General features: G+C 39.8%; 1 protein-coding gene across 2 annotated transcripts in view; it reads left to right on the top strand.

The window, feature by feature from the left end:
• The window catches only part of ASMTL (acetylserotonin O-methyltransferase like), a 32941-nt gene extending 7414 nt beyond the window's left edge, over window positions 1-25527 (top strand). Inside the window, exons 5-13 of one of the 2 annotated variants that reach the window (XM_054164700.1) lie at window positions 938-999; window positions 2972-3080; window positions 8464-8890; window positions 11640-11802; window positions 13493-13677; window positions 15596-15725; window positions 17270-17413; window positions 17982-18104; window positions 25303-25527. In XM_054164700.1, coding sequence (XP_054020675.1) covers window positions 938-999; window positions 2972-3080; window positions 8464-8890; window positions 11640-11802; window positions 13493-13677; window positions 15596-15725; window positions 17270-17413; window positions 17982-18104; window positions 25303-25517 — 1558 coding nt within the window. In that variant the 3' untranslated portion in view covers window positions 25518-25527. Of the gene's footprint in view, window positions 1-937; window positions 1000-2971; window positions 3081-8463; window positions 8891-11639; window positions 11803-13492; window positions 13678-15595; window positions 15726-17269; window positions 17414-17981; window positions 18105-20024; window positions 20663-25302 lie in introns of those variants that run through there. The other variant, XM_054164699.1, reaches the window with a different exon arrangement.
• The last annotated feature ends 45 nt before the right edge of the window (window positions 25528-25572 follow it).

Genomic DNA, 25572 nt, shown 5'->3' on the forward strand with positions numbered 1-25572 from the left:
TTTTTTTGTTACAGAGCTTAGTCTACTTCTAACACATTCAAATGGGTTGGGGTTTGTCTTGTGGTGGTTTGTTTTAGTGTTTAAATTCAGTATGTCAGTCTGTTATTCATGCATATGAAATACACTTAAAATTTAGCTTCTTAGAACTCCTTTTAATTTTGTTACATATGAACAAGAAAAAACGCAGTTGAAACAAATATTTGCATGTATGCAAGTTGTCAGGTTAAAATTTTCACATACTGTTTCATCTTGCAGTTAATTATATAGAACCTTGTGGAGGATAGTAAGAGTGTGAGATGTTTCTGATCGCATCAAATAACCTAGGCAGTCTTCTAGGAGACTATTCCTTGATTAGTGTTTCCCAAGATTCAAGTTCTCATGGTAGCATTTTGTACACGTTAATAAGCTTAATGCCCTCAAAATTAAACAGCCACAGTGTAGCGCTGTGGAGCCACTACAAGAGAGAGCCCATGGGTGTGGGGTAAGAGGGACTTCAGGCTCTCTTCCTCTACACTCTACCATGGGTGCCTTGGGGCCAGTCTGGACAAAGCAGGTGCCTAAGCTCGAGCTGCCGATCACTTATTTAGTCTAATTTGCATCACCTAGCTATTTATTGGCAGCTTTAAGTGAAGATGCCTGTAATAGTAGTGTTTATGCTGATTGGATTTTTCTTATGCATCTGTAATAGTTGCTTCTGTCTATGTACAGTTAATAAGCTTATACCATGGACTGTGTGTAGATGTTGGTACAAATGAAATTTTGGAGTCCTGAAATGATTGCATCTCTTGAGAGTATGTTCTTGATTATTTGTTTCGCCAATATCTTTTCACCTACAATGAAAAAATAAAATGGAGTACATTTATTAAGGATACATGTCAGGAACATGATAAGAAATTTCATTAAACTGTTCATTAATCTGTACTTTTTTTCCTGACAGGTTGAATGGGAAAGAGCACAGTGTCTTCACAGGAGTGGCTATTATACATTGCAGCAGTAAAGGTACATCTGTCATTTTATAAAAACTTGGTATTTTCATTAAAAATTACTGTCCTAAGGGCTTGTGCAAGTGAAGAAACAGGATGGAACTTTTCATATACAGTCTGACTTGGCTTCATACTCATGATGGGAATTACATTATAAATACATAAATTAAAAGCACCCCCACAAAAGCCAACCTGCTTACTGTATTCAGTTTTCACACAGGAAGGAGAATGGCAAAATAAAATGGACTTTAGAAATACTTCCTCTGAAGGCTGTGGGACTGATTAAAAGACAACTGTAAACTCTGGGAATATTCTAAATTAAATTCAAGTAAGTCACTACAGACTGGGGGACCAAGCAGGATCTGATCTGTATTAACTTTATTCCTGTGTTCTGTTTACAGTGGCTGATGAATACAAGTAGTTGCAGCATCTGTAGTTACTTCATTTTCCAGTCAATAACAGACACTTAAAAGCCCATTTTTAGGGGATGAGTGTGCCTCAGACTGTAGGGAGCAGTAAGTCAATGCTCTTTATCAGATAGTTTATATAGTAAGTGGGTTTTATGAGAACTGTACCATTAATACCATTTGAGGAATTTTTAGTGTGAAGGACTTGCTCTGATAATTATGCCAATAATCTTTCAGTAGAACTTTTGCAAAGATCATTAGTCTGACATTTCACTGTCCATAGTCTCTGCAGGAAAATCACTTACAGCTTTTAATCTTTACTGAATGGTTGCTCTTAACTTTTCTAACAGAAATAGTGATCCAGTATAGTTAACATGCTAGCATTATAGAAGGAGAGCTGCTGCTGCAAAAAAACCCCAAAATAACTGCATGTTATCAGGGGTTCTTGTGAGCAATCCAGCAAGAACAATAATGCCTTTGTTTGGGAAGAAAGTAAAAGTGCACACAACTGTAGCCTCAATACTATGACAGATGAGAGCACATCTCATTTAAAGTTTACAGATCTTAGCCATATCATATTCAGATTAATAAAATGATCAGAAGTCTGCATATCTCCCAGTGCAATCAAGGGAGGGGGAGCTGATCAATTTTGTTTGTTTGGGTTTTTGTACAGTACTGGAAGACAGAGTAATCTGTCTTCATATGAAAGAAGTTGTTATTTAATCAGGATTGCTAAATGTTTGTTCAGCACTAACACCATTAGCAGCTGGTTAGTATTCTTTCACTAGTCTGTACTGTGGGGTTTTCTTACTCCTCAAGAGTTTCCTCACTATCAAAACAGTGGTAACAGGAGCTCTGATCTTTGTATTTACAGAAAAGAGTAGAGAGAACTAATCCATAACATGCCCACTCATTTGTGCAAGGCTGTTTCATTTTAGAAAAGCCTCCATCTAGTGTGATACCAGATTCACAGTGTTCCACATACAGCACAGTTCCATGCCCTGGTGTGCATACTTTATTGCATCTCTGGCCTTCTCTCAACCAATTCTAGATAAAGAAGTCTGAAATAATCTTATTTCTTGAGACATGAGAGGAAAATTACACTGGTTACTGATGGGACTGTTGGATACCTGAACCTGCAGTGCAGATGTTCACATGCACTCATTTAGAATAGATAAGTGTTTAATTATGAGGTGGTGTTACGAATTCTTTGACAGCAGTCATAAAGTTAGAAGGGTGTCTGTAGCCTTTTTTGTACACAGTTCTGAATGTGTATGCTAGCACTCCATAAAAAGCTCTACATAAACATCTCAACCCACCACAATATCATTAAGAGTGCATTTCACATAGGGAGATCAATGTTAGCCCAAAGATGGGACTGCAGAGGTTGAAAACACAAGCTTTTGCTCTTTTAGTGAAGTTAATGTCTATCCCTAAAGAGCATTATTAGTCATTTGATGTATCTGTGTAAGTAGACTTGTGGTTTTGTTTGGGAATTCAAATTAATACAAAATGAAACTGAAATGTTATGCTCCCTAAACTACTGTTCCCATTTCTAATAAGACCCCTTCCTTTCTGTAGATAATCAACTAGAGACAGAAGTCACTGATTTCTATGAAGAGACTAAAGTAAAATTTTCTGACCTGTCTGAAGAGCTCTTGTGGGAGTACATTCATAGTGGGGAGCCAATGTAAGTAAGACCATGAGCTATCAGGCAGTACTTGGGTGATATCATACAGCCTAATAGGTCTTAAGGTACATAGTAGCCAGCATCATAAAACACGTTCTGCGTTCTGAGAAATTTTGCTGTGATATGTGATGAATCACAGCATGGGTGATGCAAGGTGGGTATTCTATTCTTCCTGTCCAGAGCTATCATTCCTCCAGGGAAGGTGAGTTACCTCCTTATTACCCTAATAAATTTGAAAAGTGAAGACTGTTGAAATTCTCTGGATTATAGCAAGCACTCTGCAATGCACAATTACCTCCCTGTTAACAGAGGCATTCAGGGAGCTTGGATACCTGACACAACAGATCTTCTTATAATAACAGGTGAAGAGAATGAGTATTGGATAATCAGGGTATTGGAAAACTTCTCTGAAGGAAGCTAGAACTTGGTTTATTTAATCAAAATTGCACTGATGTGATGGCAAGGAACACTGACCTAATTTTCTCTTAAAATTGTGGCTAACTTCCATGTGTTCATGTGCCATAACTGTCTTAGCTTGTAGCTACCCTTGTAATTTACTAGTTACTTACAGACAGTATGGATTCCACAGAAGAAATAGTGAAATGCCTAACTAAGATGAAGTTGACTAGATTATTTGTTTTTTAATTAATTAAAAATGTGCTGCCCAGAGAGGTTGGGGAGTCTCTCTCTGGAGACTTTTCAAAACCCATGTGGATGCATTCCTGTGCAGACTATACTAGGTGATCCTGCTTTGGCAGGGGTGTTGGAGTTGATCTCTGGAGGTCCCCTCTAACATTCTATGATTCTATGAAAAAAAGTACTTCGAGACAACAAGGAGATGATTGTGACTTTGTGGAGTTTGCCTTTCCTTTGTGTTAGCTGAAACTTAGTAAGGGCAAATCAGGTCGCAGCACTGTGCACTGCATATCTGGTGATTACAGGTGAACTCTTGACTTCCTAACTTCAATTCTGACTGTAAGAACATTGTTCATGGTGGTTTTTAAACTCATCTGTGCTATAAAACAATGCAGTCATGTTTTACGGGGGAAAACTTTGTAGACTTTGGATTTAGGTGATGTGTAAGCGAGGCATACTTTCTGAATGTGTAAGGGTCCCAGCTTGTTAAAGACACAAGTTAAATTGGATTATGCAGAGAATAATATTTTGACAAAAATACAGTTTCCAATAGAAATGTCTAGTTAAGTTTTTGGAGGGTGATCTGTGTGCAGCTGATCATGAAGTTGCAATTTGAAGGAGATAGGACCATGGATTTGTAAGAAGAGCAAACAGGTTGAAAAGTATTTTGGAATATTCTGATTATATCCTCTCTAAGAAAATACACTTTTGAGTGTTGTGCTGCAGCAAAATGGCTCATCAGCAGTGCTGAGTAATTCTGTTGATTCTGCTGAATAGGGTGTGTGACAGCAAAGTTTTTGTAGGAACCAGAGGTTCAGAGAATATATTTCTGTAGTCTCTGGAGCAGAAGCCAATCAATCTTCACTCAAATAACTGCTCTGGCCTTGAAAAGGAAATATAAAGACAGCTTCCTATCAATTTTGCAAAACAGTAAGGAGAAGTCTTTCTTGGTGGTTTGGGTTTTTGGTTGGTTGGTTGGTTTTGTTTGGTTGGGGTTGGTTGGTTTGTTTGTTGGGGTTTTGTTTGTGTTTGATTGGGGTTTTGGTTCCCTTCTCCATGGCCACCCATAATGATTGCAGATTTATGTGCATGCAGGTTTTTCTAAAACCTGCTGCAGTTAAAATGACCATTTGTTTACTCTCTTGTACGTTTGTTACTCTCTTGTGCTGTTGAGGATTGGATTATTTAGACACAAAGGACAAAATTAGCATATAGTCTTTTAAAAGCCAGTCACTGGTGACAGGGGGACTAATTCTAGAAATACATAGCTGCCTTAAGGTATGAATATGGGAGGAGAGAAAGCACTATCTCAAGGTAAACTGTGATAAGGCTATTAAACCCTCAAATTTTGGCTGCAGAAAGGTGGCCTCTCCCTTTTATGTTTCATTCACGTCCCTCTTCCCAAACAAGGATATTCTGCCTGCTGTCTGTCTTGTTTTCTGACTCTCTGTAGAAAGAAGGCTGGACCATAGTAATCCTGACTGGTTTTGGCTTGTGTAATGAATAGACTTGGTTTCTGCCAGCCTCTTTGACCCAGCTTTTTATTTTGTAACCTTTCCCTTGTAAACTTCCAGCTTTGTCTCTGCTCACAACTTCCAGTCTGAAGATCCTATGTAGTTTTTGGTACCTCTGACCTAATTGGTGGCAGTGAAACCAAAGGAGCCTACTGCACTCTGGGAAAGAGGGAGTCTGGAGCTCTACAGTTTCAGACTTAACTCAGAAGTAATAAAATGTAGAACATAAATGTCTAACTTTCTCCCCTTGTTTATTTTTCCTCAAGAGTTACTTCCTTCAAAGCTATAGCAAATATATCTTTTAGATTTTGCAAGTAATTACAGTCTCCCAGCACAAATTAGCTTGTTATCAGCTCTTAGAGAGTGAAAGCAAAAACCTTCCAGGTGCAGGATTACAGAAGTAAAGGGAGCTGTGTTGTGCTTATACTAGAATTAAATTTGAATCTTGTTTTTTAATCTATCATGTTGCTACAGTTGACTCCTCTGTATAAAGTAGTTGTTCTTCATTCACCAGAACTCACTAGCAAGTCTTTCTTGTACCTGTCTATTTCTCTGCTTCTGGGCAAGCTCCTGTGCATTTCTGACTGATTTCATGATGTGTGTATGCTTACTGGGCATCTAGCTGTTGCCCTTCCCCAGGGAGAGATAACCAAATTCTGCTTTTCCTTACCTCTGCCACACCAGTCTCTCTCCTCTGTGGAACCACTGAGTTCATATTTAAAGGAACTAAAGGTAGGACTTACCTGATCCGTAGATATGTGAAGATACCTAAGTTTGGGTATCCAGTCAATCAACTAGTAGTTGATGCAAGAATTTAGTGCACTGTTTCTAATGAATTTTAAATGTGTGCTTCAGTAAAGGTGAATTTTGTCAGTGATGTGTGATCTTTCTAATAGTGAATCTCAATCATAAGCTCAGATGTACTCTGTCTAATGTAGCTAATATTTATCTGTACTTGTACTTATGCAAGTGTATGGACCAAGACACATATACAACTGTCATACACATATTCTTGCCTTTGAAAATCTACCTGAAACCCAACCAAGCCTCTCCCTTCATTTGTTGGACCAGTAATTCTTGTTAGTGCAACATTGATTTATTTGACCATTGGCTCTGCATTGGACAATTCAGATACTGTACACATGTATATACTATTTGTGGCATGAATAAAGTTAAAGGCCTATAGCTAATAAAGGCTGTAGTCCTCAAGAGTTACAGCTCTTTCTTGACATTTCTCCCATCACATTGTGTGGGTTTGGTTGTTCATGTTTTTTGAAAAAATACTCACTGAATGTTGCAGACATTGCTGCTATATTTTGTGTGGGTTTGTTGATTTTGAGGTTATTTGTTTGTTTTTAATAAGCGTATTTTGCACACATTCCCACTGAAAGGTATCCCTTACTACAGGCTGCTAATTAAAAAATGGTTTGGTGGCAGCAGTGATCTTACTGTTTGTCAAAAAGTCTTTCAAGTGAGTTTTTTTTAATTATAATGCAAATTAGCTGATGCTGTGCCTACTCTTATAAATTAGACATTAAAGTTAGTGCTGTGCTAATAAAAGTATTCAGTTACAGAAGCCAGAATAGCCAGAGCCAGTTTTGAGAGCTGTGTAAGTACTGATACATTCTGAGGTTTAGCATGGAAGACACTTGTTGAAAAATCAGTGGAACTAGATATATAGCATCCCACTTTTGGACTAAAAGCTGTACCTGAAGCAGAGAATCCTACTCAAGATCCAATGCCAGAATATAAAGTTCAATATAGCACTGAAAAAAAATTGGCCAACTGTGTTCATGTCTTTGTTTGGACTATGATATCACTGCTTTTGATAGACAAAGTGGTTTTTGCCTCCCTGCCAACATATACCAGAATAACTTCATCCTATTGGACTGTTCCTTCATTTAAAAATTAAAATATTTTTTAATCATTAGAATATTCCTGATTTAGATGCTGTAAGTCTTAAGTATGTTATAAAAGATAGCGTAATTGGAACAATAACAAAGCTATACGATGGTACTTAAAATGCAAGTTTAAAGAAAAAGCCCTGTTCCCTAGTTTATAGTAATATAAAAATTCCATTTGCTGAGATTCAATTCCTCCATTTCTCTTGGGAGACTACTGGAAAAGGAATCCATAAATAAGTTCTAAACAATGTGAAAATGTGGTTCTGATAAAATAAGAAGATGAATAATTACCATTATTTTTTGTGTAGTAACCTTGTTTTACAGGTCATATTTGTAATTCCATTCCACCTGAAGTTAATAGATCTGAGACTAACTGACCTTTGGTTTCAAAGCTTGCTGACGAAGGCTTTCAGATTATTGTGTTATCATGTAGTAGGCATACTTCTATAACTGCCTTCTTCCTTAAATCTGAACAGTAAGATTGTTGATCTATTGCAGCTTATCTGCCTGTATGCAATTAACATTCCACACAGTGGAATTTGCTTAATTACACTTCAAGACAAATTGAATTCCCAAAGTTAATCCTGTAAATATACATTCCTGTGCCAAATGGATTAGTTGATTAGATGGTGATAGGTTGGACTTGATGATCTCGAAGGTCTTTTCCAACCTGTTTAATTCTGTATTCTGTGTACATTACTAGTATTGCCCTGACATCTCAGAGCACAGTGTTGTGAACCACAACTCTACTATATCTCAGAGGGTTATAAAATAATTGCATAGTGTCAAATGGGATGGTATTGGATTTTACATTTGAATAGGTTGCTCCTCCCCAGGAAAGCCCTATGTACCTGATTCTCATTTTGGGTATTCCTATGGCTGAGATCTGCCAGACATATACTACGGTGGTTTGAGTTCTGAAGTGTCTTCATCGTGAGCTCCTTTTGGAGCTGTATCCCTAAATGCCCTTCAGCCTCTTGTGGCACAGAGCAAAGGTCACTATGCAGCTGGGTGACTCGGAAGCAAAGTTACGGCAACACAATCTGACTCTAGTCAGCTGATGTACCTCCTGCTTAGGTGACTATGGGACTTGGATTGTCTGAACCTTAGGTTGCTTACCCTTAGTAGAAATGCTGATCCTTATATTTGTCATGGGATTTATAAATTGAAGTGTTTGGTGTGACTAGTAGATTTAGTCTGACTCTGATTTCAGTGTTGAAGGGAATAAAGATTCCTGGTTCTGCAGTACTGGTGGATTATTTATGTTCTGTGCTACCTTTACGCTTGACCCTGATTAGATATATGTTGGTTTTGCTTTTTCTCCCCCAGGGACAAGGCTGGTGGATATGGAATCCAGGCCCTTGGTGGAATGTTAGTTGAGTATGTCCAGGGAGACTTCTTGAATGTGGTGGGATTTCCCCTGAATCACTTCTGCAAAAAACTAGCAGAATTGTACTGTCCACCCCCTAAACATAATATACACCATAAGAAGTATGACTCTATCCCTTCTGTGGACACTTTTGAGAACCTAAGTGATGGAGAAAGTGAATCTTCAAATTTCACAGAGCACAAAGGTGCTAGTAAGTTGGACAGCAGTGGGATGTGTTCCTTAGGAGCTATTTACAACTCCAAGAACAGTTCTAGTGCCAAAACTGGTTTTGTGGTACCTTTGGAAAATCAAAAAGGAGTGTCAAAAAGTGCAGCAAAACTTCCACCTAAAATTCTAGAGCTGATGGATGGATTTAGAGCTTCAAAGGTAAGGGGGAAAAATAAAACTACTCATTACATTGCTGACTGAGATGATTGTTTCATTGTACTTCAATAAAGGGAAGGTAATGCGAACTACTTGCACTGGGGTAGGAATGTATTAATAATTAGTATAAAAGGACTGCTGATGTACCAGGGAGTTGAAGACAGCTGAAACTTCCACTGCAGTGCAGATATTGGGGGGTTCTGTATTCATTCTTACTGGGTTTATGACATTTCTGATAAAAAATTTTGTCTCTTTTGTTGATAGGAAAGAAAGAAAGGTTGGTGTGTTGGCTTTTGTTGTTGTGGTTTGGTTTTTTGGTGGTTTGTTTTTGGTTTTGCCTTTTTTTTTAACTGATCACAAGAGCACAATTAAGCAGGAAGTTACCTTTACATTTAATACAGTTATCTGTTACAAACTGTGACAGGAATTGCATATATTATAGTTCTGTTCTAACTTTTAATGCATAGTATTAGAATTCTGTGGAAGATCTTAATTTTATTGTTCCCCATTAAGGGAGATTTTTGGTTTTAAACCTTGTTTTATGTTTCAGGTATGTTTAGCTGATAGTCTTCATGCAGTATCTGATGGAGACATACACATAACAGCTTAAAAAGGTCACACTGTGTAGCAGCCAAGTATGATGGGAAATAAGTAGCTGGACATCTTAAGTGCTGCAGCATAGTGAATAGTGAAAAAGGTGAAGGAGAAATGAACACAAATCATTCAAACGGATCACTGCTCTCCTATCAAGTTATTCATGGTTTAAGAAGAGGTGAAAATGCTGTTAAAGTGGCTTTGAAATGACAAACATAGAACTAAAGATACAAAAATTTGAGAGTGAGTGAAAGGAAACACACAAGATAGTAAACAACGGTTTTGCTGAACAGGCAGAAAGTTGTACTCAGATCTGAAGGAAAACCACAGTGTGGTCATTGTCGATCTGTGGGTGTGCTGCTTGTAGGCTTGCAAAGCAGTATTGAAATAGTTGAAATAAAAGTAGCCTTCAGATTGCTGTATTTGCAGACTTCCTCATGTGTCCATAGGAAGTGAGTTCTCATGTATTCAAATGGGTAAGATGATGCTTAGTATTTCTTCAGCTTAAAAAAAATACAAATTTGGAGAATTATCAGCATTTTATGTGACACTATCTACACTGTTTACAGTGCTGTGATGCTGAAATCTATTTTGTGCAGTGAAACAGTGGGGGCTGTAAAGAGAAGCAGAAGCTTTCTTTTCCCACAAATCCAGTATAAAGTCATAGTAGAAGCGCTGAGTTTCATGTTGAACTAGTGGGATTTTTTTTCCTCGGGCTTGTATCCTTATAAAATAAATCAATAGTTTCAATGAATGCTTGCTGTGATCTGACAAAACAGATCACTGTTCCACTTGCAGAATAGGGATAAGAGCACAAAAATATTTAATGTCATGAAAGCTCCCAAGTTCTATTTCACTTTGATCCTGGACTGTTGTTTCAAGGACTTCCTGCAGGTGAAGATGTTGGTGCCTGTTTTGCTCTGAACAGCTCTGTTGCAGAACAGGAGACCAGGGCTAGATCGTAATTTCTGAAACTGAGTATGTTCTGAATTTGTGTAGCCTGATCCATACTCAGACCTTCGGGGTTTCTTCTTTGTTGTTTCTTTTTCCCCCCTCCCCTCTCCTTGAATTGAGAATTACGTTATGTCAGAGAGTGATTTGGCTCAGCTAAGTTTTTAACCCTTTCTTCTCACCTTTCTCATTCCTGTTCTTAAGAGTTTTCAGGTGATACCAGTCCAAAGATTGAGCAGCTCTTTGAATCCAAACGGCTGTAGCGCAACTGCATTCATCTCAGTATTGTGAAAGCCTGGATTGTAATAAATCCCAGCTATACATTCTTAGTAGAATGTCAAAGGAAACTGGAAAAAGAGGATGAAGATGATGAAATACATAGACACATAGTAGTAGACCTTATTTTTCTCCATTTTGTTTTTATTAATCAGAATGTCCATTTGTTTCCTTGACCATCTTTGATTTAAAATACATTATAGTTGCCAGCAATTGCCAAGACCTGGATTCTGTGATTGCTGTGTATGCTTCCACTCTTGTGGTCTTGCCCAACTTCCTCGGGTTTAGGTGTTTTAACTAGTTCAGAATCCTGAAACTGCAGAATTGCAGATTAATTTCAAATTGAGAGGTATATATTTACCACATCTCACAAACTTTCTGGTTTGGTTATCTCTACAAGGTCAGTTAAGTTTTTCAGCTTAGACAACTGCATTGCTTGTGAGATTTTCTTCACCATGAGGCACTAGCTGTGGTCTTTTTTCCTATTCCCTGTGTATGCTCATTAAGGTGCCCATGTAGTGCAGTTGTGCTCTGATATTTTGTTCCTTTTTACCTCTTCAATTTTTATTAAACAAAGACCAGTGTTACAGCAGCTGAAGCTGTTGGAGTGCCTTAGTGGAACTCTCCAGTTCCTTATGTTTTTGGCTGAATCAAATGTAAAATCTGTAGGCTACATCCCAGAATATTTTGAGTTCCTTCTCTCCCAAACACCTTTGTTCAAAATTCTGTTACTTGACTAGGATAGTGAAACCCTCTGAAAGGGAAGGAAATGTATCATAGCAATTTTTAGTTTTGTTAAACCATGGTGCATTTTCAGTAATTTGATAGAGTAAGTCTGGGCAAAAGGTAAACTTACTTTGTTTCTTCTTTCTTGATAACAGTCTTTTAAAATCAGCATGCTCTTCTAATAACATTTTTTTCCTACATGCAGGCTCTGTTTGTAGCCTCTAAATTGAAAATATTTGATCATCTGAAAGATAAAGGACCACTGAATGCTGCAGATATTGCAAATGAGGTTGAAGCCTCTGTGTGTGGAACGGAAAGACTCCTTGATGCATGTGCTGCTCTTGGATTACTGGAGAAAACACCACAAGGTGACTAATTTCTTCTCCCTTCAACTGTGTGTAATATCGAAAGACATGCAGAACTGGAATAGGTGCTCTGTATGTTACAGAGTCTGACTTGATCTTGGGGGAAAGGGGAATGGGGATTGACGCTCTTTTGCTTCCATTATTAGTAGCTGGAATTGTTTCATTTGGGGGCAGGCTTTATCTAATGAACACATTCAGGTCTCCTTTGAGGAATCCTTAGATTGCTTTTGCATTCTGGACATAGTACCAACCAAATTTCTAACAAAAGGTTTTGTGGGCAGTGCTAGAGAGCAGCATAGTAACTCAGATGTATCATCTGCACTTGGGTTATAACAACCCCATGCATCACTACAGTCTTGAGGAAGAGGGGCTGGAAAGCTGCCCAGTGAAAAAGAACAGGAGGTGTTGATCAACACTTGAATATGAGCTGGCAGCGTGCCCAGGTGGCCAAGAATGCCAACAGCATCCTGGCCAGCAGGACCAGGGAGGGAATTGATTGTCCCCATATGTACAGCACTAGTGAGGCCACACCTTGAGTACTGTGTTCAGTTTGGGGACTTACACAACAGGAAAGAGACTAAGGTGCTGGAGTGTATCCAGAGAAGAGCAACAGAGCTGGTGAAGGAGCAACTGAGGGAACTGGGGTTGTTTAGCCTGGAGAAAAGATACCAAGGGAAGACCTTATCGATCTCTACAGCTCCCTGAAAGGAGGTTGTAGTGAGGTGAGTGTCGGTCTCTTCTTTGAAGTAACAAGTGATAGGACAAGAGGGAAACAGCCCCAGGTTGTACCAGGGGAGGGTTTAGATTGAATATGAGGAAAAAATTCTTCATCAAAGGGGTTGTAAAGCACTGGAACAGGCTGCCCAGGGAAGTGATTGAGTCCATGGAGCTATTTAAAAGGCATGTAAGTGTGGTGCTTGGTGACATGGTTTACTGGTGAATGTGGCAGTAGTGGGTTAATGATTGGACTGGATGATGTCAAGGGTCCTTTCCAACCTAAACAATTCTATGATTCTATCAGACATAAGGACCAAATTCCATTGCCTGCTGCAGTAACACAGAGTCAATCTTCAGCAGAGAAACAGGAAAGCCCTAGAGTGTGTGCATGCATCTTCTGGACTGGAACAGTACTTGGAAGTTGTATGTAGGTGAGAGAGTCAGTAGTGGGATTAATTTTTTTAGTCTGCACTATGTAGTTACAAGTCTCCATATGCATCATTTACATAGTAAGACTGAAGCAAATGCCAGTGACAGGAAATAAAGAAGCCTTTCAGGTCTGTTAGAGGACAAGACCAAGGACAATGCCTTAAAGGCAAAACATGCTGGAGAAAGCATGAAGTTACAGGAAGAAGTCCAAATCTAAACAAAAATGCAGTCAAGAATGAGGAACTTCTAATAATATTCTTCTGTATTAGGTGTCTGAGGTACTCTGCTTTAAAAAAATGTTTAAAATCAGTGCTTATCTATATCTTCCAGCATCTCAGTTCTTTTTTATAAACAAAGTACTTGCTCCTTTAAAGAATGAGAAGACCTTTAGAATTATTCATAGAAATCTCTCCAGTAAAAAGATACAATCCTACAATCAGGATTTGCTAGCTATTTAACAGCTATGCAGGAAAATGTGCCTTTGGATTTTAAATGACAGTGGTAAATACTGAAACAAAGCTCATTACAACTGGTTTCTTCCCATAAGGTTACAGTAATACAGATTCAGCAAATACCTACCTGACCTCAGATGGGGAATACTCAGTTCATGGCTATATTATCCACTCTAATGACCACCTTTGGCCTCTCTTCACAAATTTGGAGTCTGCTGTCAAAGAAGGCAGCAGGCAGAGCCATCGAGACTTTGGAAAGAAAGAAGATGATTTATTTAAGGTAATGTAAACGCTTACTAGTATCAAAACTAGCTGTGAGGAGTCCAGAGTTGACCCAGGAGCAAATGGGCGCCTGAGCTGAGAAAGCCAGTCAATCTCAGAAATAGGAGAAACATAATGAAACTCACTAGTCACAGACTTCTCTTACCTTTAAATTCAGGCTCTAAAGTGCTGGAGCAATGTACTGGGAACTTCAAGTGCTGATGAAAATGCTTTGGCTAAAGTGTTGCCCATCCAGCTAACATACTCTCAGAACAACCATTTACATTCCTGTGGCCTTTTTATAAAACCAGATAACACCTTATCCTACGTGTACTCCTTCCATATTGGATGCCAATCACTTGGTAGTCATGTATATCCAGTTTAATCTGTGCTATATAATCAAAGCTGTTACCAAAGTTGCTTTGTGTTGATGCAGTGGAGAAAGGATCCAATCCTTTCTATGAAGGTTTGTAGTTTTGTGTATGATTCAAGCCAGTATGTAGTTGTGACAAGAACTGTAATCCTTTCTTCCATCTGTTTCCATCTCTGTAGCATTCCTTTTGCAATGATAGCCCAGATGGATGTGTTCATACTAGAGACTCACACAGAATTGTAACTAGCCTAACTTGTCAATTATCCACCTGGGAAGCATGCTGGGGTCGTAAATATTTGTGCATGTTTGAGGTGAGGGCTAGTTAGAGTGAGCAGGACAGACATCATCTCTGACAGCAGTACTGGTTTACATTGAAATTGAGTTCATTCTGAGGTCCTTAATTTGTACTTAATTTCTAGGTCCTGATGAAGCCAGTCTCCTAAAGCTACAGCCCTCATTTACAGTTGATGGGAGAAAATAAGGGCCTTTGAAGACTTAAGGTCCTGTTAGCCTTATGTTAGTACATAGATTACTGGTGCTGGAACCTCCTTTAGGAATCCTTCACAGGCATTTTAAAGGGAGTTCAGATACTTTGCATTAGGAGAGATCCTGCAGTAGATGCTTACATTTATGTGCTAGTTGTTTGAATGTTGGTGAACTGGATCTCACCCATTCTTAACTATCTGGATTACCAACTTGAGGTTCCTTTCATGATGCTTGTAGCAGGTGTCACAACCAGTTCAGGCCTGAGCTCCATATGCGTACAGGATATGTCCAATATAGGCTGCCTATAGCACTCTGCATACCACTAGAGATAGTTCTGCTTCATGGTAGCTGTAAAGCCAGATGTAACTGATTAAGTCTGTACAAAAGGGATACGTAGAGGTGTTCATGCATAAGTTTTGTTTCAAAGGTAAAAGCATGGCATTCGGGTACTGAATGCTTGCATTTTGCCTAATCAAAAAACCCCACAGCATGAGGTGTTTAAGCTATGGCTCAGTCACCTACTTAGTTTCCTAATAGGGGAGAATAAATGTCAGAATTAAATGAAAGTAATTTGTGAGTATATCAAGATGAAGGAAGAACACGTAGGAGACTGAAAGAAACAGCTCTTTCCTTTCAAACAGTTTAAAGTCTCGAGATATCTGTTCCACAGCAAGCTGTGTTCCTAAAGGTGTATCAATGGCACAGCATTTCTTTAAAAACACTTTCTAGGTTACTCCTTCTTCCTGCTAGACTGCCCCAGCTTCAGTGGGCAGAAGTGCTGGATTTAATAGCCCCTGGGACATAACCAAGGACTCAACCAGGCTCAAACCAGTCAAATGTATGTCTGGTATGTGTGTATGCAAAATATGTCTGTGATCAGTACTTTGGACAGGATCCCAAAACTTGCTTATTGCTACAGTGAAACAGCAAAAGAGTTGGATGAGCAAGTAGTCAATGGCACTTCTAGCTGATCTTCTATTGTTAGCATTCTGATGTTAATGGTGTGCACCTACTGCCTTGGTTCTACATACTTTTAGTTATATAATGAAAATAAACTTGTGGGTTTTTCCTTTTTTAGGATTATTACCACAGCCAGGAGGTGAAGCAGCGTTTTATGGCTGCCATGCACAGCATTGCCCACCTGACAGCAAGGGACGTGGCTACAGCATTTGATCTTTCACAGTTTAGATCTGCTTGTGATTTAGGAGGTATTGCTTGCAATTGAACTTGTATACAAATTAAAGGGAGAAGTTATTTTGCTGGTATTGTAACATTAGAATATAAGGACTGAGTGCAGTTAACTGGAAGTGGAGTTACTTAAATGGTATCTGAGTAGTTTGACATAAGTGACTGTTTGCCACAATCAGTTGCATACTGACACAGCTCAACACAGAAAACAAGATGATCTGTGGGTCAGCTAATAGAATATTGGGCTGGAAACTTCATTTTCAAATGTGATGTTGATGTCCTTTAGCGTGTCCAAGACTTTCAAAAGTCCCTCTATATTGGAGTGTCAAACTTGATATGCTGCACTGCTAGAGTAAGAGGTTTTTTGATTAGTTTAGAATTGGTTCCTTTTGTATGTGGTTTCAATTACTAATATCTGAGAGGACCACCAAATGCTGAAGACCAATAACAGCTCTTCTTGTTAGTGTCCTTTTTTGCCCTGTGCTTTGAGTAACTGTACAATGTAAATGTTACTACACAGGGAAAGATCAACTGAAGAAAGATCACTTTACTCAGTGCCTGGGGAGGTGGGATGGCATGGCATATCAGGAATATTGTGGCCAGCAGGAGCAGGGAAGTCATTATGCCCCTGTACTCAGCACTGGTTAGGCCACACCTTGAGTCCTGTGTCCAGGTCTGGGCTTCTCTGTTTAGGAAAGATGTTGAGTTGCTGGAACGTGTCCAGAGAAGGGTAACAAAGCTGGGGAGGAGTTTGGAGCACAAGCCCTATGAGGAGAGGCTGAGGGAGCTGGGGTTGCTTAGCCTGGAGAAGAGGAGGCTCAGGGCAGACCTTACTGCTGTCTACAATTACCTGAAGGGAGGTTGTAGCCAGGTGCGGGTTGGTCTCTTGTCCCAAGCAACCAGCACCAGAACAAGAGGACACAGTCTCAAGCTGCACCAGGGCAGGTTTAGGTTGGATGTTAGGAAGAAGTTCTTCACAGAAGGAGTGATTGGCCATTGGAATGTGCTGCCCGGGGAGGTGGTGGAGTCACCATCACTGGAGGTGTTTAAGAAGAGACTGGATGAGGCACTTGGTACCATGGTTTAGTTGATTGGATGGTGTTGGGTGATAGGTTGGACTTGATGATCTCAAAGGTCTTTTCCAACCTGGTTTATTCTAATTCTATTCTAAGGAATTACACAATACTGGTGGTGTAACCTTTGCCATTTGTGCAGAGACTCCCAAGAATTTACCATCCCTATCCTTCACCATGCCAGAGAGTATTTGTCAAACTTCTATCAGTGTGTCATAAATAGTAGATAGTTCTAGTGCTCTTCATCCACAAATCTCAAGTCCTTGCCCTTTCATTACTGTTCTTCTAGCTCTAAAAAACCCTGTTGTGCGTGTATCAAAGGTCCTATTAACAATTCCATGATAGTAAGGAGTTGTGCCTGTGTTAATCATTGAGCTGTCTAATTCTGCTTCAATGTTTATTTTAATGCTATGTACAACCTTGTATTTTAAAGTGTCTGCAAATGCTGGGAGAAAAGACTTGATTTGACTTTTTTTTTACACTTCCAACAGGTTGCACTGGAGCCCTGGCTCATGAACTAATACAAATATACCCAAATCTCAAGGTCACAGTATTTGACCTTCCAGAAGTCATTACAAACATCTCTAACTTCCAGCCTTCAGGACAACATACAGCTTCAGTGACATATGTATCAGGTAAATGTCACATATGATCTTTTGTCTTATTTCTGTTATCCTGGAGCACAAGGCAGGCTCTTGCTGCAGAAAATGGTGTGCTATCATGCTCCAACCCCACAGGTGTGCCTTAGTACAAGGCAATGTAGACCCACCCATGCTAAACAGGGGCATTGTATTTCTCAGACTTGTGGAGATAAAAACAGCTTGGTTATGGTTGCAGAATGTGGCTATATAAAGAAGTATAAATCAGTAATTTTTGAGTGCCATGGGGAGTGGAGGCTGCATGTTCTTGTCTTAGACTATTCTTTCCTAGGAACCTGGTACCTACAAATTTCTTGAATGTCCTCTTCCTTGTTTTAGGCTTTCTCTCCATTTTTAAGTGTTACAGAATTCTTACCTGTGATCTGCAGTTCTCTTTAACTATGCTTTCTTTATCTGCAAATCAGTACATACCTATACCTGTTCATTCTTGTTTCTTTCATTACCTCTGCTGAAGTTCCTACCTCCTCTGCACTACTTTCATTTCATTTCGTAGGCGTGATCTGTGTGGTTTCTCTAGGAATGTAATAGCTCTGCTTTCCAACAGGTGACTTCTTCAAGGATAATATTCCAGAAGCAGATCTTTATATCCTTTCCTGTATTCTTCATGACTGGCCTGACACAAAGATACATGTGCTGTTAAGCAAGATATCAGCTGTTTGCAGACCAGGTAAGTTTATTTTCTCTTGTGGGCTTAAAGGTGCATATTAATACACATACCAGAAAAGCATATTTTTCTGTCCAATCATGGTAGCCTTTGCTTGAATGTCTATGCTGGCATTATGGTAACATCTACTATGAAAAACAAAAAGGCAAACAAAGCTGCTAATAAAACTATATAAAATAAGCCTTTATTATAGTTGCAGGTTTCACATACAACTATGTTATCCATTATAAGCCCTGTATCATCAAATACCTATGTGCTTATCCAAAGAATAGTCTAACTAGAGCTCTTTCAGGTTAATGAAGAAGCAGTTTGCTTTGCTCTCACTTTACTGTCTCACAACATGGTAAGCTCTAGTTCAGCACTACTTTATGCACAGATTTCATGAGAAATGTCTTTTGCTTTCTTCTACATTTGAACCATAGAATTATAGAATATCTTGAGTTGTAAAGGACTTTAAGGATCACCGAGTCCAACTCCCTGCTCCTCACAGGACTACCTAAAACTAAACCATAGGATTAAAAGCATTATCCAGATGCTCCTTGAACTCATACAGGCTTGGTGCTGTGATCATTTCCTTGGGGAGCCTCTTCCCAGTGACCAACCACCTTCTCAGTGAAGAACTTTTCACTACCTTTTAGCCTGGAGAAGAGGAGGCTCAGGGGAGACCTTATTGCTCTCTACAACTACTTGAAGGGAGGTTGTAGACAGGTGGGGGCTGGTCTTTTCTCCCAGGCAACCAGCACCAGAACAAGAGGACACTGTCTCAATCTGTGCCAGGGGAGGTTTAGACTGGATGTTAGGAAGAAATCCTTCGTAGAGAGAGTGATTGCCCATTGGAATGGGCAGCTTGGGGAGGTGGTGGAGTCGCCATCACTGGAGGTGTTTAGGAGGAGACTTGGAGTGCTTTGTGCTATGGTTTAGTTGATTAAATGGTGTTGGATGATGGGTTGGATGCAATGATCTTGAAGGTCTCTTCCCATCTGGCTTATTCTATGCTATTCTAATGTCCAATCTGAACTTCCCCTGAGGCAGTTCTATTCCATGTCCTGTTTCCACATGTCCTACCACTGTTCACCAGGGAAGAGATCAGCACCTCCTTGGTTGCCCCTCTTGAGGTAGTTGTAAATGGTTATGAGGTCTTCCCTCAGCTTTCTCCAAGGTGAAGAAACCAAGTGGCCTCAGCTGCTCTTCAGCTTGCTTTTGAGGCCTTCCACTGTCTTGGTCACCATCTTCTAGACACACTCTAATAGTTTCATGTCCTTCTTACATCAAGGCACCCAAAACTGTACACAGTACTTGAGGTAGGGCTGCAGTGGTGCAGTGCAGAGTGGGACAGTCACCTCACTCAACTGGCTAGCTGTGCTGTGCTTGATGCACCCTAGATACTGTTGGCCCTTTTGGCTGCCAAGGCAAACTGTTCACTCATATTTAGACAGCATTAAAGATCAAAGGAGAAGACAAAAAGTGGAAAATCATCTGATTCCTTAATCCAACCGAATTAACTGTAGCTGTGATTTCCTTCGTAGAGCATTCAAAATTAGATCTAAGACATGAAGTACAGTTCTCTATAAATTATGAAAGAAAATAGTGGGTGACTTAATCTTATGCAAAGATTGGGGTACAACAGGTGCTTAAAGGAGTTGTTTGGTTCAAATGCAAACAAGACTGACTTTAAGATCAGGAGTCAGGAAGCCACATGAACTTCACTGCAGTGAAGATCGTGGTCTAAACTCCTTGTTCCTTTTAACAATTAAATGGTTGCTTCCAGGAAGAGATTACTGAAAGTAAAGTTGTGTCACTGATGAATAAAGACCACTAGAACACCAGTCTGAGGGGCCTCTATAACCATCTCTGAACAAAACACTAAAATCTTGAAGCTAGAAATGCTTCACTGAACTGCTTTTGGTTGTTTTGGAAATGTAGGAAGTGCCCTGCTAGTGGCAGAAATTGTGCTTGACGAACAGAAGCTGCACCCTCCTAGAGCTGTACTACAGTCCCTTAGCATGACAGAAGGCAAGCAGAGAAGCGGCTCAGAATATATACAGCTACTGGAGAAATATGGATTCACAAATGTACAAGTTAAGATCACAGGAAACTTAGTAGATGCTGTTTTGGGCTTCAAGAAGGATCTGTCACCATAGTGTGCCCAAAAGCAAACTGGGATGCTGAATTTTTACAACGTGTGTGCAATGTACCTACAGTCAGCCAGCCTGTATTGTCCATTAGGATCATTTTGACCCTTTATCTGAAGCACTAATGTTACAGACCTTGAATAAAAGTTGTCCTGCAGCTTCTGCAAGACTTAAGTTCTAGACATTTGAAAAGTGTCTGGGGCTGGCTGAAACTTCTGTGTTAAATACCTTTATGTCCTGTTCTTTTGTCTAGTTTGCAGATCACATTAAGCTTAGACTTGACATAGCTGTATAGGATGGCAAGTTAAAGCTACAAGCTTTTATGACCCACATAAATACCTTACTTTTCTTGGACCTTAAAATTAAAGATAATTCTCCCTCTGCAGTGTTATTTTCTCATTTCTGCTCTTTTTTATCAGAATTAAAAAAAAATAAAAATACCATCTGTCTGGATTTGAGGATGCTAGTCCTCTTTTTCACTTTTCTTTGGGGCTTGCCCAAAAAAATCATAAAGATACTTTTTTTAAAGCACTTTTTCAACAGGCAAAAGTGAAAATAGGGCAAAGCTCAAACATGTTCCTGCAGCAAAGAGAAACTTCTGCAGCTTCTGACCTCCACAGAGGCTGCAGGTGAGAGCTGTTACCTATTGGTTCCTATCAGTTTCGGGGTTTTCTGAATATAGTTAAATGGCCATACATGCTTTCTGTCTCATTGCTTGAGATGAGTTTTAGGATTTATGTATAAAATTCTCATACAAAAATTAAAAATAGAAGTTTCTGCATGTTCCAGTCTTTAATTGGTCAAGTATCTCCAATGCTCTATCTCAACTCTTGGAGTAATTTGTCACTAATGTCACCTCTCCTAATGTTTACCTTTTCCTGATACTTCTTTGATATTTATTTTTTTTCTATTTAAAATGGACTTTGTACTGGAAACCTTCCTGGAAATTAAAGTTGTACTTTCAAACTTTTCTCTGTCAGTTATGAGTTTCTTGCTTGTCACACTTCTGTAATCCTAATAAGCTAGTGTGTAAGTGGCTGTATCTAATCTGAATCACCAACCTCAGCAAACTACAGAGTTGGTGAGTGAGGTCAAGAGGTAAGGTCAAGAGCTGCATCTTCCTGGTAGACTCTGACTAGTTAATCAGAAGTTACTTTGCTCTTTGAGCACTGAGTAAAGCGAAAGTGCCATGGTGGTTTGATTCATCATGAGAAATTTGCTTACTACAGAGCATTTCAGCAGCACAGAATCAGGAAAATGTCAGACTTCTACCACACTGAGGCTTTTAATTCTAAGCAAAAGGGGTTATGAATGGATATTTGATTTCATCTGTAAAGACATTTAAAGAGGTAAGGCAAAATATTCAGCAACTGAATAAACTGGTTTTCCATCTCGACAGATGAAGCTTGACATTATGCTTAATAGGTCTGTATTTTGAGCAGCAATTGTATGTTTCTCATCTCATAGTTATCCATAAAGTTCATAATACTGTTATTTAAGTTGCTCTAGGCTGTTTGAGTCAGAAAATTGCAGTCATAAAGCTGGCACATGTAACTCTCAGACTTTAAAACTGTGCCTCAAAGTGCTGTGTATCTGACGGTAAAGTCTGAATAGAATGTGCTTGGCTACCACACAACCTCAGTATACTCTGTGATTAAAGCACAAACTACACACTAAGCATTAGTCCATTGGGCATGGTGTCTGTGGTAATGCACCACAGCTTTGCACTCTCAGGGTAATTAAGCATTGGAGCAGGTTTCCCAGAGAGTTTGTAGAATCTCTGTCCTTGGGGAGTTTCAAAATCTGTGAACAAAGCCCTAAACAAGCTGAGCTGACTGTGGAGCTGCCCTGCTTTGAGCAGGAGGTTGGACTACAGATCTGTGGTCTATTTCAACCTAAGATGTAGTCTAGTCATTTGACATAAGCCAGTCACCTCTGAAATGATAAATCCAACTTTTCTCATTAAAGCACAAATTGAGTTTTTTCAGCTGGTCTGGAGAAGAATGGTATCTTTTCCTAGCTGCTAGAAAGGGTAGTAGATTTAATGGTGTTTCCCTGAAAAGATTTCTTAAGAAATACACATAACTGAGTTAAGTTTGTGCCTGTTCACTAACCAAGACACGAAGAACAAGGATTTAAAATCAAACTAACTTCTTCCAATAAAGCCTCTGTGCTGTGTTGCTCCTCAGGAAGCAACATTCAGCAGTGCTGTGCTGGGTTGAGGCAGCCCCCTCTCCCCACCACGGGCAGGAATAAAAACACTCAGACAAACGGATTGCAAAAGTGATGAAAGTTTAAATAGAAAGCAGTGAATGTTACAGAAAACCCAAAGCACAGTGACAAAGATCCCAAAACAAACCCAGAGGCATCCCATTCCCACCTGAGGGTACACCCGAGACCCCCAGGGCTCCTTCTTCCCCCTCCCTCTGCTGGGCTAGTCTCAGCTGGCCAGGCCTGAGACTGCCCATCCCCCATGGCCTTGGGCCTAGCCAGGCCCAAAGCCAGCAGACATCTCCCCCAGTTACCGGCTGATGGAGGAGGAAGAAAAGAGAAAGTGCCAGACCCCGCACTGGATCTTATAGTGGTGCAAAGAATTATGGTAGGAAATACACACAATTTCCTGTGTCAACCCCTCTGGGCTGGACTTCTGGACACAGGAAGTGAACACACCAGGGGGGCACCCAGCTCAAACTGCAACAAGTGCCTTCATCATGATGATGCCTTTTACCTGCATTCTGCCTTAATGGCAGTGCATGGGAAATGCGATGCAGATACATTTGTTGAGGTAGAGAATTGTGGGGGTTAACAAATTCATAGACAAATAACTGAATAACAGAAAAATAACTTCATCACTCACTCACTGAACACTGAGCAAAGAGTCCTTGAGGAAGACACAGGAGTCCGCGTAAATGAACAGATACAACTTGGTTGGCAGTCCCACCTCAATCATTTTCATCTCTCTTTTTTGCCTTGTTATAGCTATTAACAGAACTTGAGTCTGGAAAAGTATACAGGGCAGAAGCAAAGGGTAATGCATCGCCTCAGCCACTCGGCACAAAAGTTTGGGCTATTCAATGGCTAAACCCCTTTGTGTGAGCTCTCAGTTCAGTTTTGGATGTGTTACCTGACTCTTGGGTAGCAGAAGTATTCAATGTGGGCTTTTGTTTTGTTGTTGTTGTGGGGTTTTTAAATAACTTTTTGAAGGGCTGGTACTTTTTTCTTTTTTTACCCTTCCTGTCTTTTCATTGGTAACTACTTCGTTGCGAAACAATGATAATCTGGACTAAAGTAATTCAAACAGTTTAGACCATTAATTCTTGCCTCCCCTAGAACCATGGACAAAATTTCTTCCTTGAAGTATGCTTCCTGAATGGGTTGCAAGTTAGCTCTGTTTTGGTCCCTCTCATGAAGAGATTGCAATTATATTAGTAAATCTTGAGCAACTGTATAGAGATTTTTTTTTCTTTTTCCTTGTACTAACTTAATGTACTGTGTCTCATTTTTGAAGATAGATTTCCCATGTTGGTTGTGCTTCATGGATATATTTTTCCAGATTATCCTGGTGTTACCTGGCTGACTCAAATAACTTTCAGTAACAAATTATAATGACCACTCTGTCTGTGTCTTCCTTTCAAGAATGTACAAAATTTGGTCACCTTTAACCAGATTTAGAGACGACGGAGATGATGATTGGAATCAATACGGCTGACCAATATGATCGGGTACTGATCCTTTATTGTTCCAGTATTGCAGGCTTATGGCGCAGGCCTATGGTGAGAGCATAGCACAGCAAAGTAAAGCATGGAAGGAGAAGGGATAGGACAGGCAGAAGTGCATAGCAAGGGAAGTTCCCTATGAGTGACCACACATCACACTATTATAGATTATTGGTCCAACTACTGATGACATGCGAGGTGTGTTGATGCAGGTGCATGTCCTGTTGTCCCAAGATAACTTGCTATGTTTCTAGCTACCAGTGTCTTGTTTCAGTTACAGTGCTGCAAGACAGCACTGTTTTGGTACACTTCTAGCTGGCTCTGCACTTATGCTGAGCATGGCCTACCACCATGTCAGGCTCTAGGCCTGCACTGCCAGATTGCTCACACTGCTCGTCACTGGCATTGCCACAGTCACCCTCTCCCAAAGCTGCAGTGTAAACGGTGACTTAAAAATGACTGCTAAATTACTTTTCTGGCAACATTTGCTGTGTAACCAGGTACAGCAAACCCCAGCTCTCTGTTGAAGGCAAAGGAGAATCACATGGGAAGGAGGGGAGGGAATGGAAACCACTGAATTGTAACAAATGGGCTTCATTGATATAATGTGAATATCTAAATATTAGACATTCAAATTAACTAGTCACCCTGAGCTCTCCAATCAGCATGAAAACAAGGATTTTCAGAGGATGATTTGTCTCATCCATCTCTGAAAGGGAATTTCCTGGTTTTCCTAAGAAAAGTGATTTTCCTGCTGAATAGAGCATATTTAAGAGGGCTATCTGAAATTCAAGCATCTAATGCTCCTTTTGACAGTATCCCTCTCTTGTCTTCCCTTACGCCTCATGGGTCTGGAAGAGGCTGTGTATGAACAGGGTAATTTAAGTTCTGCTCACATCCCATGTCAGTCCCACCACAAAGACCTCAGTTTCCTGCAGTAATCACGTACCACAGTGACGACTTTGCTTCTGTAATGCTCGTGATCCACCCTTTTGTCTGCTTGGCACAATTTCAGTAGGAATGTGAAGCAACAACACATGGCAGAGATGTAACTACTACTGTCTTACTGTTTCTTATAGCACTCAGGCTATGTCTGCAGTAGCCATCCCCTCTTTCTCTGAAAACAGAGATGTGACTTACTCATTTGATCCCACCGTAACATGGCAGAGAATTTTCTGGCTTTTTTAGGAGGAGTAGATTATACATTTAACAGTGATGTAATAGTAGAGCAAATCCATAAAAGATACATTAAATCACCTGCATCTTGAGGTTTGCACCTTTATATATTGTAGCAGAAACTCTCTTGACCGATAATGGATTAGTTTTTGTTGCATGCATTTGCTTTTAAATTAGGCAGTGGGATTTTGCTGCCTGAAATGGTACGGGGTGATGAGAAGAAGAACAGGAGCACAGCTCTGCTGCAATCTTTGAACATGCTCCTGCAGACAAAGGGAAAAGAGAGAACTGGCTCTGAATGTCAAAGCTTACTGGAACAAGATGGATTCACAAATATCAAAATCAGATCAACAGGAAATCTGTTAGATGTCATTCTCTGCATTAAGACCTAGAAAAAATGGATTTTGTAGTAAAATCAGGATGTTTCTATATGTTCCTTGTTTTGTA

The sequence above is a fragment of the Dryobates pubescens genome, chromosome 10, assembly GCF_014839835.1.
Source record: "Dryobates pubescens isolate bDryPub1 chromosome 10, bDryPub1.pri, whole genome shotgun sequence".
Classification (NCBI taxonomy): domain Eukaryota; kingdom Metazoa; phylum Chordata; class Aves; order Piciformes; family Picidae; genus Dryobates; species Dryobates pubescens.